The 22,852-nt window shown below is 41.2% G+C and overlaps 1 protein-coding gene across 1 annotated transcript; it reads left to right on the plus strand.

Annotated features, from left to right (window-relative positions):
* Positions 1–1,044: 1,044 nt before the first annotated feature.
* HRH4 (histamine receptor H4) lies at positions 1,045–16,744 on the plus strand. The gene is made up of 3 exons (XM_037134108.2): positions 1,045–1,274; positions 10,184–10,347; positions 13,700–16,744. Exons 1-3 carry the CDS (start codon positions 1,085–1,087, stop codon positions 14,516–14,518), a joined length of 1,173 nt encoding a protein of 390 aa, XP_036990003.2. The 5' UTR covers positions 1,045–1,084; the 3' UTR covers positions 14,519–16,744.
* The last annotated feature ends 6,108 nt before the right edge of the window (positions 16,745–22,852 follow it).

Below are 22,852 nucleotides of genomic sequence, written 5' to 3' on the forward strand. Positions count from 1 at the left end.
CATCATTAATTTAAATTCAAACCTTTCTCCCTAACGTATGTTCTTCTGGTTAAGTCACTGGGCTGGTCTATATTGATGGTAGCAAGCTGAGATAGTCCAGGGTTCTAGTTTGGTCTAGTTGCACTCAACAGGATTATCTCTTCAACAAGGAATAAACATTTGTAACAGTCACCTCTAATTTACTCAGATACAAGGAATAGATAATTAATTTCATCATCTCTTTGGCATTTTTGCATTTAGGTTCAAATTAATATACATATTACCTTGTTTCAGGATAATATTAGACTTTGGAATCCTAATAATTGCTCTGGTTTTAGGGTCTATGAATCTACCATCGAAGAAGAAAATTAGGTGAAGGAAGACTTGTATGTATATTACATCCCTTATCACTTTCCCTCTAATTCTGCCATGAAAGTGTAATTGTCTCTCTAATGGAAGCCCACCTTCAGCCTCCCACTGCAGGGCTGAGTCCTGGCCGGTATTCCTGGACCCTCAGCCCCTCCTCCCATATCAGGGAACCTGCTGGGCCCTTCTGGTCACCTGCCCCCGCAGCTCTGTGTGCTGGAAACTAAGATAGGGAGGGACCTGGGGCCATGCAGGTCTCACTGGATCTTCTTCCCATTTCTCTCTGGACAATGGCTAATGTGCAATTCCTTGAAAGCTACCATTTCATATATATCGTCCAGTTTCTCAATTGTGTCAGATGGGATGGTTAATTTCATCATGGTCAGAAGAGAATGTTTAATTGGATCTATATTATTTTTAAACATGCATCTCATTTGAGCCCAATTTTTACCTATATAATGTATTAAATATCTATTACTCTCCATTCATGGGAGATGGATACATCACTTTAAAATATTTAAGATAAAAATGGTACTGTGTTTTGGAAGTAAATTTATTTCAGTGTCAAAGGGAAATTGTTACCACAAGTTTCCTTTTCAAGAATCAGGAAATAAGTACTGCTATCAGTGCGTAAATCTTGAAAAACATATCATGGGCAGAAGACTATACATACCGGTTCACATTTGGATCCGTACCTGCCTGAACTGCCTTGCTGTACTGAGCTTCATCATTTGAGGTGATGAACAGCACGGTTCCCGGTACTTTAGCACCAAGCTCTCGCATTACTTTAGCGTTTTTAATGGGCTTACTAGCATTTGCTATAATGCTGGGAAATGCCATTGTCATTTTAGCTTTTGTGGTGGACAAAAACCTTAGACATCGAAGTAATTACTTTTTTCTGAACTTGGCCATTTGTGACTTCTTTGTTGGTAAGTTACCTATCTTTGCTTAAGATAATCTTTTCTAATTATACCTTATTTTTAAAACCTTAAAATAAGCTTCTGTTATTTCAAGGGACTGTATGACATTGAGAATGGTTGAAAACACAAGGTTTAAGGATTAAATTTCCGGGAGGCTATATGGCACTTCAGGGGAATATAACATATATGAAAATTGGGTTTGTAGGGAAATTTTCACCTGAAAACTGTTTATTTCCTTTTTGTAGAGTGAAATAAGTTGTAGAGTAGAAATAAGCTTAGAATATTTCAAAAATTGTTTAAGAGTTATTTTTTTCTAAATCTGTTTTCCTTGTATGTTTAAGTTTAAAAGTTTCCTCTTTAAGTAAGCATAATTTCCTTAGTATCACAGTTTTGGAGTAATAGGAAATAATGTATACGTTGGTAACCAGCACAATCAGAAAATGGGATATTCAAGTCAATTAAATACTATGGCTAGTATTATTTTATGATCTGACAGAATATTGCAAATTATCCCCCACACTAAGCTAGCTACCTTGCATATCATATAGTATTATAAGGGCTCAGAGTAATTAAATTAATCTTTCTTTGAAAACTTGCCCTTTGCAGTTTTTTACCTCCTGATGATCACTGATCTTTAACAAAGCTTGTAAGTAAATGTGCAGAAGTGTCAGCTGATGATATTGCTTTATAGGAGCTTCTAGCATAATTTAATGTGTTAGTGTCTACAACAACACAAATGCTTGCATTTATATTAAAATAAAACAAAACTCATAGCATAGTTTATGGCCAGGAACACAGTGTCGATCTTCGTAAGTGGGAGCTCCAGGCTGGCTGCTGTGCGCTGGCTATGTGGGAACCGCAGGGGGTGAAGTTGGGGTGGTCAGAATCTGTAGAGGCCCTTGACCACTAGTGCGATTCGGGATTGCAGTTTATTCAGCAGGCAATGTGAAGGTCAAAAACTTTTCAAACAGGCGAGTGACTGGATGGATCGAAGCTTTGCCTGAGAGACATGAAGAAGAGATGAAGTAGAGATGGGAGAAGCTGAAGCAGGGGGCAGCTTTGTTTCAGAGACGACCCTGCAGCAATCTAGACATTGCTGTCTAGATTGGGGTGGGTGGGGCTCTGAGCTAGGGGGAGGGTGGAACAGGGGTTTGGGCTGCAGAGCTGCAAGGGCAGGCGCAGGCGGGAGGAGGAGAAAGCTGAGTGGAGACTGAGCTCTGGGGACTAAGTATAAAACTCTTAACAGAAAGGCGGAGCAGTTTTGAGAGGGAAGCTCATGGTTGTGGTGTTGCATGGATAAAACTGGAAAAAATTTCTGGCTGGGGAGATTGATTTAGGAGGCATGATATAAAAATGACAGCATCACACAGAAAGGTGGCTAAACAATATAGAAGAATTAAAAGAATCAACAATTTCACTGCTTCTGTCCTCAATTCTGCCTCTCCAGCTAACTAGTGTTAAGAACTTGGTGCAAATCCTTTCTTATCATTCCTTCTCCATGCTTGCACAAACATGTACAAATTGGTGTATTTATGTAAAACGTGTATTTATATGAAGAATATTCTGCTGTAAGTTTACATAACCCTCTCATCTTTCTTCTTTGAACTGTGGAACTTTTAGATGACACGAAGCCCTTGAACTTGGTTATATATTTTGACCAAGTCAAACGGAATGAGGTTCTGAGTACCTGGTAGTAGGGAGGAACGGATAAAACTATGTTCACTGAGCGAGACCAAGGTTTTGTGCAGAGATGGTTCCAGATAACAATGGAGCGTCTCTCTGTATGGCGCAATGTCGGTGTTGTGGGCTTAGACACTGCGACATAAAGATGTGGTTTGCCTTTGATTGGGAAACGCCCCTGCAGATGTAGTTATACACCAGTCTTGGTGGTCCCTCTCTACTCAGCAGGTGGGTGGGAAAAGCGATGGCTTTGCTCTTGGTGAGAACAGTTCAACACAGCTTAGAGTCTCGATTAATCTACTGGTCTCATCCGTCACATATTCCCTGACCCTGCCAGCTTCCTCCAGAGGTCCACTTATTTAACATAACACCTCAGAAGTATTGCAGGTTCAGTTTCAGATCATCACAATAAAGTGAATATCGCAATGAGGTGAGTCATGTGAACTTTTTGGTTTCATGGTGCCTACGAAAGTTTTGTTTCTGCTATATGATAGTCTATTAAGCGTGCAATAGTATTATGTCTAAAAAACAATGTACATACCTTAATTACACATTACTTTATTTCCCTGGCCTGCATGGCTCTGTTGGTTGGAGCATCATCCTATAACTGAAAGGTTGCTGGTTCGATTCCCAGTCAGGGCACATGCCAGCGTTGCTGGCTCAATCCCTGGTTTGGGTGTGTGCAGGAGGCAGCTGGTGGGTGTTTCTCTCTTGCATCAATGTCCCTGCCTCTCTATCTCTTTCCCTCTCTCAAACGAGAATAAAGTAAACTTTTAAAAATTTATTGCTAAAAAGGGTTAACCATTATCCGAGCCTTCTTCAGTGAGTCATAATCTTTTTTGCTGGCAGAGGGTTTTGCCTCAATGCGGATGAAAGTGCAGTATCTGTGAAGCACCATAAAGCTAGGGATGCCTGTATTCACACAACACAAGAATCAGGAAAGTCTCTGAGAGCTTTTGGTAACCACGCTTGGGTTTCGTGTCAACGCTGTTCTTTCTCCTTCGCCTTGCTCAGCGATGAGTGTCTTTCGGCTCGGAGCCCGCTAGTGGCGGTGTTGGGTCAGAGCGGAGCCTGTGAGAAGTTTACAGATTTACTCATTTGTAAGCCAGCAAATCTTACTATGTGGGGCCATGGGACCTAGAACTCTAGAGCCTTGCGGTGACGGAAGGGCAGATGAGAGCACTGCATGTGCTCAGTATTGTAGGCTTTCTGGCCGAATGCTCTCTTCTCACCTGTTTCAGAACTGGTATCCTGTACCGAAGCTAAATTTGTGGCACCTGAGTAGCTTCCTAGGCTGAATTTAGTGCTGGAAAGCAAAAAATTTATCGAGGAAAACTTTCAGGAGCAGCTACATCGATATAAATATATCTCATCTGTACACTATTCTGGGAAATAATGTACTATCTACATTTATATTAATATTTGTAGAGTTGGTATCTCATGACTAATGGCCTCATTTACTGGTAACTTCTTCACACCTACAGTTGTGTGGCCGACACACCCAGGTGCTAGATGACCAAGACAGGATCTTCAAGGGTGACAGGTGTTTGCTGCTGACCGAGTGTGAGTCACGTGTTCAGGATGGCAAGGTTTATCTTTAGGATCTTTGTGCCTCAGGTCACGACTCTTCCCTTCTCTAACCCCGAGTTAGTCAGCTTGTGCTGCTGTAACAGAACACCACGATCTGACTTATACAAGATCTGTTGTGGTTCTGGAGGCTGGGAGGCCCCAGGTCCGGGGCCAGCTGATTCGGTTCCTGGCCGGAGCACTCATTCTGGTTTGTTGATGCCTTCTCGATGCATCATCGCATAGTTCCTCTGAGTATAGGAGGAGAGGGGAGTGAGCAAGCAAGCTCTCTTGTGTTTCTTCTTAGTGGGACACTAACCCTGTGGGGTTGGGGCTTCCCCCTTACAACCTCATTTAATGTTAATCACTTCCGTACAGGGCCCCATCTCAAATACAGCTGCCCTGGAGGCTGAGGCTTCGACATACCAATGAATTAGAGGCCAGCACAAATATTCGGTCCGTAACAGCCTCTATGAACACACTGTTATCCACCGAGTCTTTTTTTGGCCCAGAGAATTCACTGGGCCTTTTAGCTCCCCACCACCTTTTGATTGTCATTTTTCTCATGGCAGATACGGCTTCTTAGCAGGCTTCAGAAAGAAGGGGAGATGCCAGACTGAATTGGTGGCAATTTTCAAGCAAACTGGGCTTCCTTATCCTCCTCTCTTCATTCAATACCCACTGATGGTGAACCAAGAACTCTGAGGTGTTGAAGATATAGCAATAAAAGGAAAGACAAAAATTGCTTCCCTCATGGTGCTTCTATTTCTACTGTGGGCAAAGGTGGGGAGACAGACATTAAACAATATAAATAAGTAAAAAAATTACATAGCATTTTAGAGGATGATCATTGATATTGAGAAAAACATAGCAGGGACGAAAGAGAGAAAGTGTGTTTGAGGTGGAGGTTGCGATCAAAATTTCCAGAGTAGGGTTCACTGATCACGACTCATTTGAGCAAACAGAAGATGCATTCTGGGGGAAGAGTATTTCATGCCCAGGGAAATGCAAGGATCTGAGGCAGCGTCTGTGTGGTGTATCTGAGGCCAGAAGGGCTGGAATGGAGTGAGGGGGCAGTGGTGGGTGAAGGGATTAGCAAGAGGTGAGACCAGAGAGGTGGGGGACAGCTGGGGTGGGCAAGTCATCTAGGGGTTTATAGGGCTTCTTTCTTTCTTCCCCTTCCACCTTTCTTCCTCCTGTTTCTTCAACCCCTTCCTCCCCACCCCTCACCCCCACCTTGGTTAGACCTCGGTTCTTGAGTTCAGCAAAGAGAGAATTCAGAGTGAAGGACTCTAGTGAAAGAAGTGTATTTAGCCTTTAAGAAAGATAATCACATGGTTTGATTCCCAGTCAGGGCACATGCCTGGGTTGCAGGCCAGTTCCCAGCAAGGGACTCACGAGAGTCAGTCATACATTATTTCTCTCCTTCTCTCCCACTCTAAAGATAAATGAAAAATAAAATCTTAAAAAAAAAAAAAAAAAAGATAACCACAGAGGCAGAAGAAGTGAGCCAGCTGGGCTATGTGGACCCAGAAAATAAATTCCAGAAGCAAAAGGAGGAACCTTGAGCCTAAAAGAAAGAAAGCAAGAGAGACACAGCTAAGGAAAGAAGTGGAGGAAGGTGTGGGGGTGCTCTAGAAAGAGAGAGCATGTTCTGGGTCCTTCGTCTTAAAGTTTTTTATCTGTTTTCTATAGGAAGGGAATTTCAGGGAGATCTCAAGGAAGGGTCTGAAAGGAATATTCATCAGCTTTCCAGGTGTGTCCTTTTAGGGTCTTGGTCTGTACTGATTGATAGGCACCAAGGCAAGGTTCACTAGTCATCACAACTGGACCTGAGGTAGCCATGATGTCCCTTGTCTGGTTTTGCTGCTTTTCTGGGCCTGGAGCAGAAATATAACTGAGACCTAGATCTTATTTCTAGATTGACCAGAACTCTGTTCTCTGGTCTCTGTGCTCAATAGCCCTGAGGCTCTGTTCTTAAATCATTTGATGCCTCATTGTCCCGAGGTCTTAATGCTTAAGGGAGTGGTCACGCAAGGGCTTGTTTGGGATCCTGTGAGCCTATTCTCCTGCCCCACCTTGTTCCTCCTCTAAGGAGGTCTAAACCACTGGACTAGTAATATGAAAGGTCAGGGGTCTAAACTACCTGCTGGTGGGTGAAAGGTCACCCTGGGACAAGGCCCTAACCTATGATAGCTGTTTTCTCTAGTTTTGCCTGTTGTCTGGGACTTTCTGTACTGGTGACATTCCATATCTGGCCTGCTGTTCCTGCTCTGCTTGTGACTGCCTACTCTATCGCTTTCACCAGCGTCTTTTCATATAGTTTGTTTTTTCTTGCTCCCCCCACTCCTTTTATTTGTCGTGCCAAAGGCTTATTGTTCTTTTAAAGGAAGTGGCTCTTAGTTTTATTCATCAAGTCCCTTTGACCAGGAAGCATGATTGCAGTGTGGCAGTTGTAGGCACAATATATTATAGAAGTATTTCCGATTCACAGTTTTGGAAATTGTTTTGGAATGGCCCACAGATAGCTCTACCATTCAATAAGATTCAGGTGCTGATCATGACATTTGTGCTCAAACATTACACAGACAAGAGGTGACAGCAGGGTGTCATTAAAACCGAAAGGGTAAACTAGAGGCTAGTTTAAGCTGGTATTTCAAACAGCTCCTGAGGCTGCACACACTCCTCCTCTTTCATGCAAATGTCAGTGTGAAAAAGATTCTTTAACTCTCACCCTTTCTTTAACCTTTAGTAAGATAATGGGCGTCTGTGATGCAAATGATTTCTGGAATTGTACTCTTCTTTCTCTCTGTGGGGACAGTGAGTGTGTGTATGAAAAATACTCATTTGTGGGAGATTGGAAGCTTCAACTCTGGGCTGAAATATAATAGATGTCTCTGTTTTGAAGATACTTTGATTTATCTCAGGTGAACCTGGTGGCCTATTTTATACCATAGGTGAGCACACACATTCACACACGTTTGAGATGGAAGGCACCATAAGGAAGTTTAGTTATAAAAAATATAACTGAAACACAAACAAGCAGGCAATGTGAATTACACATAAGAACGGAACACACAACTTTTCATCGCTATGGTGTCTGGTTTCTCACATTTGTATATAAATCTAGGTACAGAATACTACGTTCTGCATTTCCTTTCTCTGGTTCTGAAATCACACCATTATATTCTCATGGTATTACTTGTCCAAAGTTGGTGTACCCAATGCTTTAAAAGGCCAAAACTCAAAGGATCAGAGTTTAAAGTAGCGACAGGTTTATTGACTGAGAAGGTGCCAGCTGAGAAGTAGTAGTTCTCCCTAGTAGAATTACTAGGGAGCCCTAGTAGTTCTTCAAATGTATCTTTAGAAAGTAAAGAGTTCAGGTTTCTTTTATGTCAAGGGAAAGGAAAGTGGGAGGAGCTATTTTAGTAAAAACTCAAGCCCTAAGCAGAATTTCTTTAATGATTAAAGCAGGAACTACGGTATTAGCTTAAAGGCCATGGAGACAATACCGGCTTGAGCAAAGTGGAGTCAGGGAGACAATACTCAACAACATAAGATTTCAAGTAAGCTTCTACCTAATGGGTTGTGTTTTTAGTGAGTAGTGCCACCTGTCTGAAGTGTCAATGCAGTTAAAAAACCCTGCAAAGCTCAAGGAAAAGGGGCCCAGTTTAGTCATTTTTCACAGTCAATTTGCTCATTCAGTGAAGGGTAGAGCTTAAATCAGAGGTTCTGAAGTCACGTTGCCTGGTTGCAAGTCTGTTGTAGATGGCTCTGCCTGGTTTTAGGAATTGTATCTCTACCCTCTGTGGCTAAGGGCTAGAGACGACCTCTGGAATGTGAGCCACAGGAGACAAAGCCTGTCTCTGGTAGCAAATGCTGCCTCAATTCCTCTCCCTTCCCCCAAAGCTTGGTTGGAAGTCAATGACAGGTAAGACCCCTCACAGCGGGGGGCAACCTAAGCCAGACTCGATCACTTGGGAGGCCTTCATGGAAGGACTGAAGGAGGGGGGGCTGCAACAAAGAGCAATGGACCCCCGGCTTTGTCAAAGCCCAAGTCCCCAGGTCCTCTGGGAGAAGCACTTCTTGGCTCTAATACCCTTAAGCCTGAATACCCGATGGGGAGGGGTGAAGCTCTTTGCCTTGCTAGAGCATGTCTGGGAAAAATCTGGCATCACAAAGACTTGCTGATAAACCTGTGAAATCTGCTCTGCTAAGAGTGCTTTCATTCATATGATAAAGGTCCGAGAGGAAATGAGCATGTCTCCCAAAATTTCTGCAACTCTCTTCCTGACAGACACTGACTCAGACTGAAACCCTCAGACCTCTTTGTAATGTTATCTACTGTTTGATCCTTGCCACCCTGTACTCCTGTGTATTACAACCCAGTAAAAGGCTATGGAAGAGGGCGCTCGGGGCCTTTTTCTCCTCGGAGAAACTGGCCACAGCCCATGCCTCCTCACCACCAAACAGAGCTCATCATCTCTTGGCCATATTCTTGTTCATTCACACGTGTCTGTGGCACCCAGGGGACTCCCACGGAGAAGTCGCCTCCACACAAATCCATCTTTCACTTACTAGCTAAGTAGACCTTGGGTTAATTATGTCCCCTTTTCTGAGCTTCAGGTTCTTTATTTGTTAACTTAGCATGTCCCTGCCTCACAGAAGTTCCTATGAAGGTTACATGAGACGGTATATGTAATGCACAAAGCACAGTGTCTGGCATATGGTAATTGCACAGTAGATGTTAGCTATCATTAATTTATTTAAGTCATTTTGGTCAGTTCTATGAGTTGTGAAAAATACAAAGACTGACTTACAACCTGGTCCTAAACCTCAGCAGAAACAAGTTAAAAAATGACGACAATACAAAGTAGAATATTTTTGTACATGAAGGAGGGAGAGATAAGTGAAGTGCTAGGAAAGTGCAGGTGACAGAAAAGTCACTTCTGCCAAGGAAGTTTCAAGAAAAATGATGAGAAAGGCATTTCTTGAACTGAGTGGAGCATAAGAAGGAAGTGAATAGACTTCAGTAGAAGAGAGGAGGATATTCTGGGAAGAAAGCACGCTGTTGGCACGGCAACGAGATGTGAACATGTGAGATACATCTTGAGGGATGAGTGGCCCATCCTGTTTGGGTTGCATCATGAACATAGAGATGACTCATGCTGTATGTGATTGAAAATACAGATTGGAACCTAAACTTAACTTGGAAAGTAATAAGGAGCCATTGAAGGTGTGAGGCTTATGACAGCTATTATAAAAATGGTACTTATTTTATTTTTTTAAAAGGATTTTAATTATTTATTTTCAGAGAGGGGAAGGGAGGGAGAAAGAAAGGAAGAGAAACATCAATGTGTGGTTGCCTCTAGAGCACCCCCTGCTGGAGACTTGGCCTGCAACCCGGGCATGTGCCCTGACTGGAAATTGAACTAGCAACACTTTGGTTCTCAGGCTGGTGCTCTGTCCACTGAGCCACAGAGCCAGAACTAAAAATGATATTTAAAGAATGTGTAGGAAATCAGTCCTGAGTTTTTTGATGAAATACCATGAATTTCTAAATTATAATCAATCCATTTTTGGTCAATTCAGATACATCAATGTGTGGTGTACTATACCTCTTTGTTTTAATTAATATGTGCTATTTTTTACCCTATTCTTTCCCTGGATAGGTGTGATCTCCATTCCTTTGTACATCCCTCAGAAGTTATTCGATGAGAACCTTGAAAATCAAACCTGTGCATTTTGGCTCGTTGTTGACTATCTTTTGTGTACAGCATCTGTATATAACATCGTACTCATCAGCTACGATCGATACCAGTCAGTCTCCAACGCTGTAAGTCAAACCATTAATTTATCATCCTTAGAAGAGTATGTACTTGTTAATTTTGGGTCTCCGAGCAAAAAAAAATTTTAAAACAATGTATGTATGTATGTATGTATTTAAAGATTTTATTTATTTATTTTTAGAGAGGGGGAAAAGGGAGAAAGAGAGGGAGAGAAACATTGATTAGTTGCCTCTCGCACGCCCCCAATCCAGGACCTGGCCCACAACCCAGGCACATGCCTTGACTGGGAATTAAATGGTGACCTTTTGGTTTGCAGGACAAAGCCCAACCCACTGAGCAAAAAAAATTTTTAACTCTATTTTTTTGTTTTACTGACAAACTTTAAAGGAGCCTGACTATCCTTTTGTTATCTGTCCCCTGCTCCGGTGACGGACAATTCAGTTTCTCCCCACATGTCCAGGGTGAGTTTCGAGCTGCTGCCCCAGCGCTGGAGCTCAGAGAGAGTGAGTTTGAGTGTGTCCAAGTGGGCCTCCAAGAGGAACGCCCGGGGCTCCAGTAACCTGCTGTCCTACTCAGCCACAGATCCGCTGATTTTCACAGTTAGAAGTTATGGGGACTTTTCTTACTGGCCTTGGAACCCTGGGCTGGGGAACCTGGTATGGGCCTGAGCCGCAACACAGCAGTGTGAAACTAGGAGTCCTTCAAAGCTGACTGGAGCTTATAGGAAGTGGTCATGGGGAAGCTGGCCTCTTGCAGTAGACAAATATAGAGGAGACAGTGTGATAAGGCAGGGCTGTGTGCTGAGCCTGGGAAATGGAAATCTGACCGCAATTTGAAGAAGGAAGGCTCCACGCAGGTGGCAGGTGGTGATGACAGAGCTCAGACGAGTTTTCTGGAGGGGCAGATTCCAGGGCTGAAGCAGCAGTGGGCAGGGGAATGCAGACAGTGTAGCTGGAGGGAGGGAAATTGAAATGCATGCAGAATTAAGACAGTGAGAGGAGAGTATTTCTTTACCTGCAGATGAAATAAATGCTTCATGGTAAAATCAAGAACATGGAAAGTATTGTTGCAGGATAAGAGGCAGTATTCTGAGTAGTGGACATATTCAGTAGTGAGTGAGAGGTGGGCTCCTGGGTGATTTCAGGGGGGCCACTCCAACAGTCCTGAGTCTGGGTACACGCAATGCTTGAGCTGTCTCTCAAAAGTACCAGGCAGAGACACAGAGACTGGCATCGTCTCCTCAATTCCCTTGGATGTCCATTATCCCATCTGACCTTATGCATAATAGAAAGGGGATCACTTTCTACCATACTGCATTACATTATTACAAAGGCTGAACAGAGCGATTAGAAACCTAGATGCAGTTTTATGACCACCTGGGTATTGTTACCATCTTCATAATCATTAGATTTAGTGCCAGAGATGTATTATTAGTGGCATGAAAAGCAGAGGCAAAAAAGCCCATCGTAGATGGGAGCTTGTTTTTAGCACCATGTACATTTTAGCTCAGCCTCAGACATACCTATAATCTGGTTTTAAAAAAAAGAAACAACCAAAAGCCACTTCCCTGCAGTTTTCAAAAATATTTCAGTTTAAAAAAGAAACAAAACCAGTTTTATCGTATTTCCAGCCATCATCGAGCCCTTTCCAGAAAGCATAATCCATCAACGAGAGACAGTGCTTGGCAGTGTTGCGCCCTTTTATATAATAAAAATGAGAGAACATGGCAGAACAAGATATAAAAATTTACAGATGAAATAGTAGAAGAAAGTTGGTGAAAAGGGAGGCAGGCTGTCGTTCCAGTTCTTTCCCTTCAAGTGAGGAAATCAGAGAAGTGCGGAACATTTTGGCTACAAAAAACTCTCCTAATCTAAAACAGGTCCCCTTACAAAATTCTTGGTTCATTCTTTCTCCCTTAGGTCAGGGGGTGGTTTGTCTGGGGTATCTTTCAATTTCTTACAGAAGAAATTGTTGAGAATTTCCGGATTTATCAAAGGTCATGGGGCCTGTTTCCGAGAGCAAAGCCTCACTCAGAGAACCTCATTTCCCCCTAAGAAGCTGTTGTTGTGAATAAGTGGATGTAGAATATTCTTCACCCTCAAAAAAAGACAGTGGCACTCGCCACATGCATGTCTGTTCAAGTGATTAGCCATAGCTTTGGCACCATTTTCGTCACGTGGAAACTTTTATAGAAAGAAATGATTTGCTAATGCTTGATAACACTGTAGTAGCTCACCACAGCTGATATAAACAAGTTTCTTTTTGTTTGTCATCTTCTTGGAAGTGATGTTTTTCTTTCTCTCTTTTTTTAAATTTTATTTATTTATTTATTTATTTATTTATTTATTTATTTATTTATTTATTTATTTATGTTTAGACAGATGGGAAGGGAAGGGAAGGAGAGAGAGAAACATCAGTGTGTGGTTGCCTCTCATATGCCCCCCACTGGGGACCTGGCCCAAGACCTAGGCATGTGCCCTGACTGGTAATCAAACTGGTGACCCTTTGGTCCTCAGGCCAACACTCAGTCCACTGAGCCACACCAGCCAGGGCTCCTTCTCTCTTAAATTTTTTTTTTTTTTTTTTAAAGAGGGGAAGGGAGAGAGAAAGAGAAGGAGAGAAACATCAGTGTGTGGTTGCCTCTTGAGGGGCCCAAGAGGGTGATCAGGCCTGCAACCCAGGCATGATTCTGACTGGGAATCGAACTGATGGTCCTTTGGTTCGAAGTCTGGTGGTCAGTTCACTGAACCACACCAGCCAGGGCAGCTCTTTGTCTTTTGGATCCCACCTTAAAGAATCAGCATGAACCATACAGTAGATTCTTCCTTTACTAGAATCAGGAAAGCCAGATGCTTTCACATTTTTTGACTGTGACTACAGTGAGAAATGCATTTTATACCGTGATTCAGTATGTGCATTTCTTTCTATATACATACACCTACATTCGCAAAGCAAAATTTCATCAAATAATATATACATACATACCCTTACAATGTGTGATACATTTTGACATGGAAAATCCTATTTAATTAAAAACAAAAAATACCAAAACAACAACAAAATACTGGTCATGACCTAGCTGGCAGGTCTGGAAACACTATGAAAAGATGCACCCAGTTGCAGCTGTTTAATAGTTCAGATTTTGACATGTTCTACAGTGTCAAGAGGTTCAACCTTGAGGGTTAAACCCTTCCTCTTTAAAAACCACTAAGAAAGTCTGCATCGTGGTTCAGGCTCCACTGAAACCGAACCCTCTGTCCTGGTCCACGTCCTGTTACCCAGGTCCAGCTAATGTCCTCCCCTCTCGCACATCCCTAAAACTCCTGAGGGCCTAAGGTATGCTTTATGCAATCAACATAGCTCGATAATACTGAAAATAATTTATTTGGTCTCTCTTAGTTCTCTTACAGAGCTCAACACACTGGGATATGGAAGATCGTGGGTCTGATGGTGGCCGTCTGGGTGCTGGCCTTCTTAGTGAATGGGCCACTAATTCTAATTTCATATTCTTGGAAGACAAAAGAGAGGCATTGTAGTCCTGGATTTATTTCAAAATGGTATGTCCTTGCCATCACGTCATTCCTGGAATTTCTAGCCCCAGTCTTCTTAATAGCTTATTTCAATATCTATATTTACTGGAGCCTACGAAAGCGCAGTTGTCTCAATAGGGGGCAAAGCCCTCCTGAACTCAGTCTTGCCTCTTCAGGTAACTCGAAACACTTGTTCAAGTGTCGACTGTTTTCGAAGGCATCTCTTGCTGAACTGAAGGAAGCCGCAACACCCTTTAATTTCAGGAGACAACAAAGAAAGAGCAGTCTCTCTTTTTCTGTAAGAACCCAGAAGAAGAGAGATATAATTGCTTCCAAAATGGATTCCCTCTCTCGCTCAGATAACCAAAAAGAATATCTTGAACTGCTTCAAGCCAAGAAATTAGCCAAATCACTGGCCATTCTCCTAGGTGTTTTCATCATTTGCTGGGCTCCTTATTCTCTGTTCACATTTGTTTATTCAATTTACAAGTCAGGTGAGCAATTTTACACGTTCGGAGCAGCTGAGGCAATTGTGTACGAGATCACATTTTGGCTTCAGTGGTGTAATTCCCTCATCAATCCTTTTTTGTATCCATTGTGTCACAGACGTTTTCAGAAGGCTTTCTGGAAAATATTTTGTACAAAAAAGCAACCCATACTACCATCCAATCTGACAATGTCCTTCTAAAGACAATTATATATTTTTTCTTCTTAATCATTTTTTATTAATGTTTGAATATAGTTTTCTCACCACCACTTTCCTCCCCTGCCCCACCCACCAGCACTTCCCACCCTCAATCCTACCCGCCTTTGGCTTTGTCCATTTGTCCTTTACACATGGTCATTGATAACCCTTTCCCTTCTTTCCTCCATTATCCCTACCACCCTCCTCTCTGGTTACTGTCAGTTTTTTCTTTGTTTCAATGTTTCTGGTTATATTTTGCTTGCTTGTTTATTTTCTTGATTAGGTTCCACTTATAGGTGAGATCGTATGGTGTTTATCTTTCACCTCCTGGCTTATTTCACTTAGCATAGTGCTTTCCAGTTCCATCCATGCTGTTTCGAAAGGTAGGAGTTCCTTCTTTCTTTCTGCTGCATGGTATTCCATTGCATAAATATACCACAGTTTTTTGATCCATTCATTTACTGATGGGTGCTTAGGCTGTTTCCAGCACTTGGCTATTGTAAATTATGCTGCTATGAACATCAGGGTACATAGGTTCTTTTGGATTAGTGTTTCAGGATTCTTAGGGTATAATCCTAGCAGTGGAATTGCTGGGACAAAAGGCAATTCTATTCCATTTTTGTTTTTTTGAGGAAATTCCATACTGTTTTCCACAGTGGCTGCACCAGTCTGCATTCCTACCAACAATGTACTAGGGTTCCCTTTTCTCTACAACATCACCAGCACTCGTTGTTTGTTGATTTATTAATGATGGCCATTCTGACCTGTGTGAAGCGGTATCTCTTTGTGGTTTTAATTTGCATCTCTCTGATGGCTAGTGATGCTGAGCATCCTTTCATATATCTCTGGGTCCTCTGTATGTCCTCCTTGAAGAAGTGTCTGTTCAAGTCCTTTTCCCATTTTTTAATTAGATTGTTTGTCTTCCTGGTGTGGAGTTGTATGAGTTCTTTGTATATTTTGGAGATCTCACACCCTTGTCTGAGGTATCATTGGCAAATATGTTGTCCCATATGGTTGGTTTCCTTTTCATTTTGGCCAATGTTTTCTTTAGCCATGCAGAAGCTTTTTATTTTAATGAGGTCCCATTTGTTTATTCTTTCCTTTATGTCCCTTGTTCTAGGGGACATATTGGTGAAAATATTGCTGTGTCTAATATCTGAGATTTTCCTGCCTATGTTTTCCTCTAGGACTTTTATGGTGTCATGACTTATGTTTAAGTCTTTTGTGCATCTTGAGTTTACTTTTGTGTATGGTGTAAGTTGGTGGTTAAAGACAATTTTATTGCTTATGTACATTTTAGACTTAATTTCACTGAAATGAATTTTATCTGGGTTTTGTCTTGCCCTTTCCACGCTACCAAAAATGTCCATATAATTATATACTTGAAAACTTAGAAAAAAATTGGAACCTGGAAATCAAGGGAGAATTATTCAGTAATAACGATGTAATTAGAAACTCATAGTAATATTTTTATAAATTCATAGCCACAAAAGCACTGCATTTTTCTTAGTTACAACCTCTTTCTTGTCTTTCAGATTTTGATGTAACATTAATGGTAAAAATCAGGAGTTTTTTTTCTATGTTCAGTGTTTGTTACCATTTTCCCATTTTTGTTCAGTGTTTAGTAAATTTCCCATTTTATTTTATAGTGATGAAAATTTGTCAAGTTTAAAACTATTTGCTAAAATACACAATAGAAAAAGGAGCTGTATTGCCCTCTTTCAAGGGTGGGCCACTCTGTTATGCTCTGTGGGCAGGCCAGTTGTGCGTTGAGTTGTCAGGAGCAGGAAGTGAGTGAGGGCCCAGAGAAAGGAGTGAAGGGCCCATGTACTTCCAAACTCGGTATTCCTAATCCTGGACAGGAAGGCAGTGTGGGATGGTGGCAGAAAGAGCAGGTAACTGCAGCTCTATCAGGTCCTCAGTGAAGATACTTTGGAAGAGCTGGCATCATAGGATGAGAGGATAAGGGACAGGTAACAGTCGCTGGATTGAAAGGATGGATTTTCCAATTTTTTCCTGCCCTCTACTCCAAACAGCCACATCAGCTAAAACCTGCCCATGAGAAAATATGAAAGAAAAAAAAAAGGCTCAGAGATGAAGAAAGGACTATGATTGTATCCTGATGTATCTGGAATAACATTCACAGAATTTGTAGGTGTCAATTATTATTAATAAAATAGCTTTTTATATTTATTTGCTGTATTTATCTCATTTGCCTACTGTCTTAGATTGCAGCACTCAAAGTGATTCATGTATTGTGTAGTTAAGGAAACCGATGAGTTACATTTTATTCTGGTGAAGAAAATTATTCTGGTGATGTTTTGTTCTTTTTGTCATTATTAATTTTTTCCAGCATTCTTTGTCTGTCTTTGCCATAGCATTTCATTTTGATTTTAAATTTCATCTCTCCTAGAAGGTATTATCAGTGTTGTTCCTATAACTTCTCAGAGTTCTTATATCATTTAATCATTTTAATATTTCTCAGATCTTTTAAATCTTTGATTAATTTCAAACACTAAAATATGAAAATCTTTTAAGTATATAAGTGCTTATAAATGCACATAATTTTTAAATACATTCTTCCTTGAATAGGTTTAAAATTGGAGAGATATGTTTAAAATTCAATAGTAATTTTTAAAATTTGAGAAATAAATAGACAACTTTTTACCATGTTGTTACTTATCAGCTGTTTAACATTTATAACTGAGTAGGCGCAACTTTCATATAATCATTGGAGACTTGGACGTTCATCAAATTGAATGGCCCTATGAAAACCTTTACAGTTAAACCTCGGGGAAGCATGCCTAAATCTTCATATGTATCTTCTAATATGTAGAGAATATAATATATATTGTACTTTGCTCAACCTAAGATGTCATTAATGTAAAACATACTGGTATTTTATTTACCACTATAAAAGAGAAAATGTAAAAATTATCTCCAAAATAATAGTGTAAAAAGTTACATTGATAGTAAGTCCCATTCTGATTTCAGAGTAGTTAAAAAGTGAGTGATGTGTATCTTAGAAATATAATTCTAAGTGAAATATGATTATGTACAATGAACATGCAGAATAGGGCTAATCCTCTATGAAATGAGAGTTTAAATAAAAAAATACCTTTGATAGTACATTCATGTTGTTATTACACAAATGTTTATGAAGAATCTATCACATGTTAGCTACTTATTGCAAAGATGCCTATGAAACTTGCCAACATGATTGAGATTCCCTGAGGTAGGAATTTGACTTTGGGGTTCTCTCAATACAATGCCAGGCACACCATAGGTACTCAGTAGATTGCTGTTGAAAAGGCACTTTCCTTAAAAACAAAATGTAAATCCTAGTTTTCAAATGCAAAAAATTTTAATTTGTACTGGAAGAATTTTGAAATGTTTTCATTCTAACAAACGTAATATGTGCTGTCTCGGATTCTGGCTCCTGGGGTCTGAGGAGTTGTCGATGAGATACAAGACAAATTCACATGGACTACCAAGTCCTTTGGAGGAAAAGGGATGGCAAGATCACTCTCTCAATGGGAGAGGTCCCTGACCCTTGCCTTGACAGGCTTTTGTTGCACAGGAATACAGGGTGTATATGTAAAGCTCATCAATCATTGTCAGGCAGAAATGATTAAACAATAGATAACATTCAAAGAACTCTGAGGGCTTATTCTGAGTCAGGGTCAGATAGTTACAGGGCCATAAAACTTTGGGGAACAAAGTCACTTCCTGCTTGGACCCTTCTCATTTAAATTAAGGGTATTAGCTAAGTAGGTTTCATAGGATTCTATGCATTCTTTCTTAGGCCTGATCACCCTGGGGAACCCATCCTTTCCAGCACAGGGTGGCACCCACCTCCAGAATTGTTTCAGGCTTAAAGCCTTGTTTCAGGCTTAAGTCAGGCAGAAGTAAGGCAGCCAAGAGATTAGAAAACTTCTTGCAGACAGAATGAGGACTCAAGCTATGTCAAAGCCAAGGGGTGAGGGTCCATCACCCTCTTTTTCTATAGCCCCTCAAGTCCTTCCCTGAGGGCCCCTTTGTGGCCATGCCTGTCTTAGATCGTCCCTCTTTTGTGGAATCTTACCAGTCTTTGGCTAACCAGTCATCTGTCCAGGGCCAATCAGGGTGAAAAGAAAGGAGGCAGAGGTGGTGCCCTTACAAGGAAGATGAGCTTTGTCTCCTAAGTGGCTTATGGTCCCAAGGTCCTTTATTCAGCCTTAGCCATGGGGTGGTTACAGCTTCTGAAACCAAACAGGGCAGTTCTCAACAATGTGCATATCATAAAAAGAAAAGACAATAATAAAACAATTCCTATATCCAAGAAGCAACCATAATTATTAGTTTGGAATAGGTGTTTCTAAAGGAAAGAAAATGTAATCCCATATTTTAGGAACATGTTTGTATATCTAAACTACTTAAATTTTTTGTGATACCTTTGGGTGAATTCTTTCATAAAATGAAGGCTGCTATTTCAGTGTAAAAAATTACCATCCCCATCCCCAACTAGAACTGGTTTATATACTTGCTCAATTTTAAATTAAAAATATTTGAATTTAAATTGATTTAAAATAATTTAATACATAATATTTAATTTTCAATAAGTATTTTTAAAAAGATATTATTTATTTGCTTATTAGAGAGAGGGAGAGGGGAAGGAGAAAGAGAGGGAGAGAAACATTCCTGTGTGAGAGATACATCAATCGGTTGCCTCTCACACTCCCCCCAACTGGGAAATCTGGCCCATAACCCAGGCATGTGCATTGACTGGGAATTGAACCAGTGACCTTTTGGTTCACAGGCCAGCACTCAATCCACTGATCCACACCAGCCAGGGCTCAATAATTAAAAAAAAAAAAAATCTATTAACTCATTTAAAATCCAGGCCAAACTCCCTGGCATAATTGACAGGAAATTCCTTAGAATGTTGGTTCTGAAGTATTTATTAACTTTAGTTGGCAGGTACAGAAACAGATTCAAGAAGAATCGAAACAGATTTAGGCATATAAATGCCAATTATGACAGACTCTTTAAGATTAGGCTTTATACGAGTCCCAGGGCTTAGGTATCAGTGACAGAACAATCACAACAATTTTTCAGAGTTGCCTTTTGTGGATTTTTGGGACTATTCAATACTTCCTTGCAGCAAGGATCTTGGCATTTGAAGAAACTACTTTTTTCATATAATTCTTTCAGAAAAAGATAACTTCTATCCTACAAACTAAACTTTTTGCTCTAATAATTGTTATCAATCAGGGTTGAGTCAAGGCAACCATGTTAATTATTTCAAATGGAAGGGATTTAACACAGGAAATGGGATAATACAGGATATCAGGAAGCTCAAAGAGCAAGAAGTGATGTTGACATAACCCAACATTAATAACATAAGAAAGCAACTACTATCTGTAGAGATAGACTAAAATAAAAGAGAATCTAGAATCTTGAAGCAGTCTAGAGAACTGATGCTTGGAGCTCTGATTGATGTGTGGTACCCTAGTTAGTGTTTGGACAACTGAAGGGGTGAGACCAGCTGGTGCTCAGACTACCGTGGAAGGTGGGGGCGGGCAGGCTGGTAGGGGCAGCAAGGCAGGAGCATTACTAGGAAATGATGCTGGAGGGATGCCTAGCCAACCTAGACACGCTAAATGAGTTTTCTTCTCAGGACCTCCTGCCTTCCAAGCTCTTGCCAGTGCCTCCCACTAATGGAACCTAATGGAAAACCAGTTGTCAAAGGGGTCTGACGGGAAATATATGACTCCTAGCCCCAGTTTAAAGTCATGTATAAAAAGGGAAGCTTGAAGCTAATAGGCAACAGATAATTGGCAAATCCTATCCTCTATTTAAGCACAATAAAGTAGAACTTTGTCTTTAGGGACTTAATATCTACAGTTTTAACTGTATACAAGCAGCCTGATGGTCCATAACACTGTAATTTGTAATTTTCTTAAGGCACACATTTAAATCATGTACCCCTTACAGTGGTGTGCTGAGTGATTTGGCTGCTAAGCCCAGCAATCTCATTCTTCACTTCTATTCTTATCATACGAACTGCAGTGCTTATGGAGTGTTGAAAATTTTTGTGTTGGTGATGGAAGTGAGGGAGGAATGAGGAAGTCCAAGGAAGTAGGGAACTCAGCTCTGCAGGTGGTGTCCTCACTAGAATCTCAAAGCAGAGATTCCGAGCTGGTGTTCCTGGATGTGTCTGGTCTGTGAGTTGATTTTGTTGTTATTATCTAAACGTTGTGGAATTTAACATTAGATTGACATTTTATTCAGGCTTATTTGAGGAGATCGAGCAACAGTGGGACCCCATTCCCTTGAGAAAATAATTTGCTGACTCTGAGGAGTGGTTGCCTCTTGCAGAGAGGAAGATGGTGCTCTCCTGTTCTTGTCGGCTGCACTCTTCTTCGTTTGGTTACTTTCATTTCCATCTAAATTGGCAGCCAATTCAGCATCTGAATGGCAACCCCTCTTCTATATGTAAAAACAAAAAAGTGGTTTATAGAATGATTGAAGTGAGATAATTTTATGTTTTGGGCTCTTTTGTTTAGAAAGATTTGGTTACAAGAGAAAGAAACACAACTGGAACTGCCTGGGCAAATGTGAGCAAGTTGGCTGTCTCCCCAAAGTGCATGAAGACAACGGTGGGAGGCACTCCATGGGTGACTGCACCCAGAGGCTCTGTGACAGCTTTATTTTATATTGTGGTTTCTCCACAATGAATGCCCTTGTTCTTCTAGATCAGATGGAAGAAAGAGCTTCTCCTAGTAACAGTGGGGAAAAAATTATAAAAAAGATTAATTGAGTGTCCAGTGGGTATCTTGTGGATATCCCAGGATCAATCCCTACAGGGGACAGTGGGTACATGTACTGCAAATTAGTGTCTGTGGTGGGCAGGTGGGCTCAGCCCCATTCAAACTATGTCACCAGATGGGAGAGGAATGGTTTCTTCAAATCAAAGAAGATGCGGTAACCAGAAGAAGGGGGTAGAGGTAGTAAATGTCTACTTCAAGGTGTATTAAAAAATTGGGGTCATCATGAACGTCTGATTGTCTTCCACATATACTAAGACTACCTGAATGGCCACAATCCTCGACCTCACCCTTTGCAATGTTCCTTTATAATTCTTCTCATCAGGAGGGACTTGCTTGGCCCAATAAGCTGCTACCAATAGGCAGCGAAGGTAACATCATATCAGCGTAAGCTGAGGCCTCAGGAGGGTTGTGCACATCCGTTTCATCTCTTAGAACCTTGCTTAGCTGCCAGGGGAACACATTCATGCTAGTGTACTGGAGGACGAGAGACCACATGGGGAAGAATCAAGCCATGGGGACTGAGCTCAGCTTAGAGCGGCCAACCTCCAGCTGACCCAGAAGCTGACCGAAGATGCATGGCAAACACAGGCTAAAAAGGCGAGGTGAGAGAAGCCTAGCATGGCCCAGACCAGAAGGACCATTCAGCTGGCCCAGAGACTCCTGCACGATGATAAGACACTGCACCTGGGGTGTGTTTTGTTATTCAGCAGTCACTGACTGACATGTCAAGCACCTACCCTACTGTGTATTAAACAGAACATCTGAAAGTTGAGTACTAGAGTGATGTAGACATTTGCATTATTCGTTATTTTGTGGGAGCTGAGACGAAAGATACAAGCATTATTATGAATTAGGATAGGCTCTTTTTAAAGAAGGGCTACTGCTCCATAGGAACAAAATGATTTCACGGCAAAGAGAACTGATTTTGAATTTTTATAAGCTATGTGACAAAAATCATAGGAGCGGTGCACCCATGAGTAGAAAGCCGCTGCGTGAGGCCAGGAGAGAGACGGCGTCAGAGGTTACAGCCAGCTGTTCTCAGCCACCTGTGTGTTCCCTTGACCGCCTCTTTGGGTCTCTTCAGGTTTCCATCTCAATTCAGACACTGCATCCTAAGGCTGGTTGTGCACTTTGTATTAAGTAGTCGCTCTCTTTTTTCTTGATGCTCTTCTCCTTGTCTGCAGACATTCCTTTACGTGCTTAAACTTCTACTATCGGATAAGAGGAGAGGAGAGAGGACCTTGAATAGAACCAGCCAGTTTGATTAATAAGTATCTCTGCAGTAAGATACTGCAGGAAATGTTGAATTCATCTGTTAACCAGATCTGGGGTTTTATCAGATTTTGATTAACCAGGGGAAGGTAAACACCCAACCCTTCCTCCACACCTTACCACCACATCACTGAAGACTTATTGACAGCAGTTCCTGCTATACAGTACATCATATCTGCCTATCAAGAAAAAAAACGCCAGGCATACCAAAAGGCAAAACAAACAAAACACGATTTGAAGAGACACGGCCAGC

The sequence above is a fragment of the Artibeus jamaicensis genome, unplaced genomic scaffold (genome assembly GCF_021234435.1).
Source record: "Artibeus jamaicensis isolate MK-2021 breed Jamaican fruit bat unplaced genomic scaffold, CSHL_Jam_final contig_354, whole genome shotgun sequence".
Lineage (NCBI taxonomy): Eukaryota > Metazoa > Chordata > Mammalia > Chiroptera > Phyllostomidae > Artibeus > Artibeus jamaicensis.